A 7007-nucleotide genomic window follows, 5' to 3' on the forward strand; every position below is an offset into this window, starting at 1 on the left:
CAAGAAGGAACACACCAAGGCACATCATAATTATATTACCCAAGATTAAAAATAAGGAGAGAATCCTAGAAAGATCAAGAGATAAGGGGACAGTCACCTACGAAGCAGTTCCCATCAGACTGTCAGCGGATTTCTCAAGAGAGACCTTACAGGGAAGAAGGGGCCAGAAAGTATTCTAAGTCATGAAATCCAAAGACCTACAACCAAGATTGCTCTATCCAGCAAAGTTTTCATTTAGAATGGACGGACAGATAAAGTACTTCTAAGATCAAATTCAAGGAGTTCATCATCACCAAGCCCTTATTAGATGAAATGTTAAGGGGGATGAACAACTTAACAGCATAATCAGAAAAATAAGTTAAAGAAACACGAACAGTGAAAGAACAACAAGTTCAGTTATTAACAACCACACCTAAAACGAAAGCAAACTAAAAGGACAGCTAGATCAGGAGTGGAAACATAGAAATGAAGATCTCAAGGAGGGTTAGCAACAGAGGAGTGGGAGGAGGAGATGGGGGGAGAAGGTACAGAAAATAAGTAGCATAGACAGTAGATAGAAAATAGATGGGGGGGGGGGCAAGAATAGCATGGGAAATATAGAACCTAAAGGACTTGAGACACATGGACATAAACTAAAGGGGGGTAATGGTGGGGATGGGGGGGCAGGGTGGAGGGGAATGAAGGGGGGAATAGAACAACTGTAACAGCATAATCAATTTAAAAAAATAAATTAAAAAAATATGAACAGTGAAAGGACAGCAAACTCAGTTATTAACAACCACACCTAAAACAAAAGCAAACTAAAAGGACAGCTAGATCAGGAGCAGAAACATAGAAATGGAGATCACATGGAGGGTTAGCAACAGGGGAGTGGGAGAAGGGAAGAGAAAGTACAGAAAATAAGTAGCATAGACGGTAGTTGGAAAATAGATGGGGGGAGGGCAAGAATAGTATGGGAAATGAATCTAAAGAACTCGAGGCACACAGTCATAAACTAAAGGGGGGAATGGTGGGGGAGGGGTGTGCAGGGTGGAGGGGAATGAAGGGGGAAATAGAACTGTAATGGCATAATCAATAAAATTAAATAATTAAACCCTCAAGACTATCTCACATCTTTAAAAAAAATTTTTATCTTTAGAGGGGGAAGAAAAGGAGAGAGGGAAATATCAATGTATGGTTGCCTCTCGTGCATTCCCCACTGGGAACTGGCCTGCAATCCAGGCATGTACCCTGAACTGGGAATTGAACCGCGATCCTCTGGTTCTCAGGCCCGCACTCAATCCACTGAGCTACACCAGCCAGGGCAAGGCTATTTCTCATATTTATCCATGCTGGTAGATCATGGTTGGAGTAGTTTTTAAGGAGAATAACTTTTGAAGACCTAACTTGGCAGGACATGTTAATATTTAATATCCCTTTAAATTCCACTCTCCCACTTTGCTATTTTGGTCGCACCCAGGCTTGCAGGTTTGTTCCGCTTGTTCCCACTCCATTTTGAACAGTTATTGTTCTTCTCTCTCTGCATTACCAAGGTAGCATGTATTTCTTCACCCCATGTCTCCAGTTGCTTTTCTCTTAAGGAAAAAAAAAGTAACCAAAGAATTGGGTCTGTAAATGAACAAAACACTTCACAGATTCTAGCAAATGTGACGAGTCCCAAGCAAGCGCCAAGTGCTAAAATATTTTTGTCAAAATGTGACAAGTTCTGACACTGATGAGTACGGAGGTATGAATATCTACCTTTTCTATCCCAAAGAAATTCAGGTCTGTGTAGGTGAGGGGTCATGAGAAAAATAAAATAACCTGAGTAAAATACCACTAGATGGCATCTTCCCTTAGTACATGCCACTATCATTCCTTTTTCTTCAACAAAACCTTCTACTTTCCATTTTTTCACATTTCTAGGAAGCTGACATGTGCAAATATCTGTGCCCTTGTTTTCTAACCTCACCCAAGTGTCAAGTTCCTTCCCCATAGGAAAATATCCCCAAATATTAGAATTCCAGAGATTTGTACCGTGGGAATGATGAAGAGAATGTTTGTTCACTGCTAGTAAAAAGTATTAAGTAAGAACTAAGAACACAAAAAGTCTCAAATATGCCTCAAATTTTATTAAGATGCCTTATGTGCAACATTTGTTTGCTACTACATTGAAATAGCACACAGAAACACTTGTCACAATAAAATTAGAGAAATCTACCTAATACACCCTGCACCAATCATGCTCTAGCCAAACCACCCTTTTAATTTTTTTTAACATTCCTTCTGCACAAGTTACTTGCTTCTAATTCTTGGTGTTAGGTTTCATCTCACCAACTTCAGGCTTCTAAAACAACAATGACACTTAAGACCTATTAGTACTTCCTTGAGTCAAATAAAAAAGGAACTGAAGTGTATATTTAAGTCATTCAAATGCAAACCACCCATACATTGATTCCCCTTAAGTTAGTGGCATCAAGGTGGACAAGAAAAGGACATCACAGAACTTCTATTGTAGGCTAACAAAATATTGGTCTAGTCTATCCTAGCCTAGAGTAACTTTCCTAAGCTGCTACATAATGACCTTAAAATTACCGGCAAAAAGCCCAAATTACAAGAATAAGGCTTGTGGCTAAACCAAACCCATGTCATAACCATTCTTCATTTCCATATAATCAGAAACATCTCCATAATGTACGCAGTAAACACAGGAACATCTAAATTTTCTGGTTCTTGCTTCAATCTGGAAAAGAGAAAATGCATTAACTGGAGTAATAAAAATGGACACAGTGACACCCTCAAATTTAATATATTAGAATAGCCTTTGGAATATTGTAAACTAAAAAAAAAAAAAAAGGGGTCAAAACCAAAACCTCTTTGGGGGCAGAAAGGAGACAGGATTTAAATGTATGGGCAGCCAAGACTGCCAGAGTGTGGGTCATTTTGTAATGGTAACAGCTGCTGCTTGTTGTCAACCAGTAGAAACAAACCCCAGCGTCAGTTTTCTGAATGCCCTAAATGTCAGGAACTTATTCTGCTGCACACTCTGCTCAGGTATTTGTCCAATCCCACGCCATATTATTATGACCATTATGTTTGTGACAGCATATAGAAAAGCAAACATACACCAAGAGTGGACCCTCATGTAAACTAAACTATAGACTGTATGTGACAATGATGTGTCAATGCAGCTTCATCAGCTCTGACACCTGGCCACTCTGGGGTGGGGTGTGGATAGTGGAGGGGACAGTGAGTGTGTCGGGGCAGGAGCTACATGGGAACACTATTTTCTGCTCAGTTTTGCTGTGACCCTAAAACTGCTCTTAAATAAATCAAAGAGACTAAGTAGAGATGAACTGATTTTTTTCATAGTGCCTGGTGAGTCAGAAAGTCCAACCCCATTAGTTCCCCCTTCCCTCTCTGCAGCAAAACAAAACAAAAAAACAATCAAGCAAACAAAAACATCAAAAGCCATGTCACCATGAATAGTAAGAAAATTTCTATTTACCTCAAGTTTCCTCTCCTCTGGGGTTTTTTTAAGCTTTATGGGAAAGAGAAAAAATAGACGTATTAAACGCTATCAAGAAAAAGCTGGATTATTTATGTTAAATATCTTCCACAGCAGAGAAGCTGGGGAAACACGTTATTCACACCCTGGGACCCTGAGTGGAGTTTGATGAGTGATTGGTAATCAGTTACATCTTCATGTATGAGCATGTCCCGTCCCCCCCACCCCACCCCTGTTGGGTCCAGCTGCCCTGATTACAGAAACTCACCAGAGACAGGGTGCGGAATCTAATCACTTGTAAGGCCCTTCGCATCCTTTCTTTCCGAACACTCGCCACTGTCCTCACTCCATGCCCTTTTTCGAAGAGCAGGCCTTCACCCGGCCCTGGCCTTAGCCCAAGGCCAAGGCCCTGTAAGCTCTTTCCTCTCTCCTGCTTTTTGGGTGAACTTTCTGGTGGCAGTGGAGACAGTTTGATGTCAGGGTTGAGAGTCAAGTCGCCAAGGTTCTTTGCTAGTAGTTCTGAGACAGCTTGAGCGTCAGCTGAAATAAAAGAGAAAGTTAAGATCCGTTAGGGTAAACTGCAATATCCTAAAGTCTCTAGTCTTAGGCTCAAATTAGGTCTGCTCTTAAACAGGTGGACAGGATACGGAGGGGTAGCTCCTTGGGGGTGGAGGATCCTGCAGACCCCTGCTGGTCTAGCAGGCTGTACGGTTCAAAGCCTACATGGAGAAGATGCTTAAGAATCCACTATAGGAAACACTTCATTCTCAAAATTTTTCTCACTTTCCTGTTACTGGTAATTCTGAATGTCTTTTTTCCCATGAGGTCAAAACTAACCAAGTATTATGTATGATTTCAAGTGGAAAAACATGGGACAGAAATCAGGTACTGGTAGTTATTCCATTTTCTGTGTGAATTTTTAGTATAAATGAGGGACATAAAGTATTAATACATGTCAAAATATTCCAGTGAATAAGTTTCCGCAATTCAACTTTAGAAGAATTACAATTTCTGGAAAAAGAGCCACGCCAGTGAAATAGCCAAAGAAATCCCAATTGCAAACGTCTCTCCCATCCTCTCAAGCTGAGTGAGGAAGTTGAAACAGCTGTTACCCCTGCCAGTTACATCCGCTTTGTCATAGTAGTAAGTCTACTATGAGAAAGCCCAATATTATGAAAAAGCAAGCATGTAACTCTGGCCTCTTTCATACAAACCATTATGTATACCCCATGCAAACACTCTATATCATCCAATGAGGCAGCTAGTGAACGTGCTGCCTCACATTAATACAAATATAAATTAGGACTTTCCTAGAAGCAGTGCCCCAGGGATATTGCTAATCAGGTCCCCACCCTCCTGCCTTTCTGGGAGCCACACCCAATCCCAGCCAGCCACTCCTTAGAAATCTCATTATTCTAACATCTACCCAATCCCAGCCAGCCACTCCTTAGAAATCTCGTTGTTCTAACATCTACCCAATCCCAGCCAGCCACTCCTTAGAAATCTCATTATTCTAACATCTACCCAATCCCAGCCAGCCACTCCTTAGAAATCTCGTTGTTCTAACATCTACCCAATCCCAGCCAGCCACTCCTTAGAAATCTCATTGTTCTAACATTTACCCAATCCCAGCCAGCCACTCCTTAGGAATCTCATTGTTCTAACAGCTGAGCATTGTAGGTGGCAGTGGGTGACCTGGAACATGTTCACTGGCTCTTATAAAACCGTTCCTTTCTTCTTTCCCAAAAAGCTATTTCCCTGTTAAAGCCAACCCGTAAAATGTTGGTAAAATTAAGAAAATCTTGAGGTTAGTCCTGGCTGGTGTAGCTCTGTGGATTGAGCGCGGGCCTGAGAACCACACCATCTCAGTTGATTCCCACTCAGGGCACATGCCTGGGTTGCAGGCCAGTTCCCAGTGGGGGACTCATGAGAGGCAACCATACACTGATATTTCTCTTATTCTCTCCCCCTCTAAAGATAAATAAATAAAATATTTAAAACATTTTTTTAAAAAGAAAGTCTTGAGGTTAAATTGAAGTTTAGGTTTCATGTCTTGTTTCTCTTTACCACTCTCTTTTGACCTGTATTGCTGGTGGAAAGACTGATTTCAAGATGTTATGAGCCAGGTTCTAGCAGAATCCCAGTTGTTCCCCAGAAACTGGACTTAAAAGCATAGTAAGTGAGTGACACAGTTTTAACATCCTTTCCCCATTTTCCTGTTTGCCCTCCGTGGGTTCTCATTTCCCCCACAGGAGGGACCTATTAACTGTATTCTTTAAAACACTAAAGTCAGGCACGGGCCAAGTACCTCCATTGGTTAGAAGGCCATCCTGATGATATACCAAGGATGAGGGTCCCATCCTGGGTCAGAGCAAACACAAGAATCAACCAATGAATGCATGTATTAAGTGTAACAACATATATGGCTCTCTCTCAACAAACAAAAAGCCAAAACAGTTTAGTTAGTATGAAAATGGAAGCCCTGGCTGGTGTACCTCAGTGGATTGAGCACGAGCCTGTTAAGCAAAGGGTTGCTGGTTCGATTCCCAGTCAGAGTACATGCCTGGGTTGCAGGCCGGGTCCCCAGTAGGGGACACATGAGAGGCAACCACACATTGATGTTTCTCTTCCACTTTCTCCTTCCCTTCCCCTCTCTCTAAAAATAAATAAAATATAACAAACAAGCAAACGAGAAAGAAGATGGAGGCAGCCTCTTTCTTAACTTCCCCAACTCGTTGTAGTCAAGAAAGGCACCATCTTGCTTACCTGAATTTCCTTCAGCAGGCACCTGAGTAGACTCCATGTTCCAGGTTGGGTTAAACGTCGGTGAGTCCATTGGAAGTCTAGTCACAGGCTGAAGCTCCTAAAGAGTTCAGTAGCTGGTGATACTCAGAACTCTAACTGCTACAAAGTAGCTTGAAAAGAACTCTATAGCCTGGACAGAGCAGGAGAAAGATCAGATCCCAGCACAACGCAAAAGAGCAGACTGAAAGTTTGAGTCCAGTTTCCTTTTAAAACATGGATAAGCCAATCGGCCCGCCTATTTTTATGCAAATGATGCTGGTTAAAGGGATTTCAGTGGGTGGGAGTAGCCTGTGGGACTGATAATTCTTCATCCCCCCACCCACCTTCTGGTTACCATAATCACGTCCTCTATCAAATAGGATAGAAAATGTACCTAGTGCCTCTGGGGTTGCGTCTCCCTCAGGTTGCCTTAAAATTTAGTTTAGTTTTGGTTTTTTGAACTCTAGTTCTGGAGGTGTCTACTGGTTTGTGAACTGTACTTTAAATGTTTTAGAGCAGAGAAGAACAGGGCAGTTTTCTCCCAATTTTGGATGAACTCCCAATTAAGTTAACTGAGAAAGTTTCCTTTAAGTTTTTCTTGCCCGGCTCATCTTAAATCATTGGATGCTTATGAGGGGAAGTCTGCTGGTGAGGGAAGAGTAGGGGAGAAACAGGTGCCTATGATAAACAGCTTATTAATTAGCTTGATGTTTGATGGATGTGTATCTTAGATTTG

General features: G+C 41.6%; 1 protein-coding gene across 1 annotated transcript; it reads right to left on the reverse strand.

Moving 5' to 3' along the window:
* Positions 1-2460: 2460 nt before the first annotated feature.
* DPPA3 (developmental pluripotency associated 3) lies at positions 2461-6372 on the reverse strand. Its single transcript, XM_037167790.2, has 4 exons — positions 6254-6372; positions 3756-4027; positions 3488-3520; positions 2461-2722 (listed from the first exon to the last, which is right to left on the reverse strand). The coding sequence occupies exons 1-4, from the start codon at positions 6321-6323 to the stop codon at positions 2612-2614; spliced, it is 486 nt and encodes a 161-aa protein (XP_037023685.2). The 5' UTR covers positions 6324-6372; the 3' UTR covers positions 2461-2611.
* Positions 6373-7007: the final 635 nt, after the last annotated feature.

This window comes from Artibeus jamaicensis, unplaced genomic scaffold, assembly GCF_021234435.1.
Source record: "Artibeus jamaicensis isolate MK-2021 breed Jamaican fruit bat unplaced genomic scaffold, CSHL_Jam_final contig_233, whole genome shotgun sequence".
Classification (NCBI taxonomy): Eukaryota; Metazoa; Chordata; class Mammalia; order Chiroptera; family Phyllostomidae; genus Artibeus; species Artibeus jamaicensis.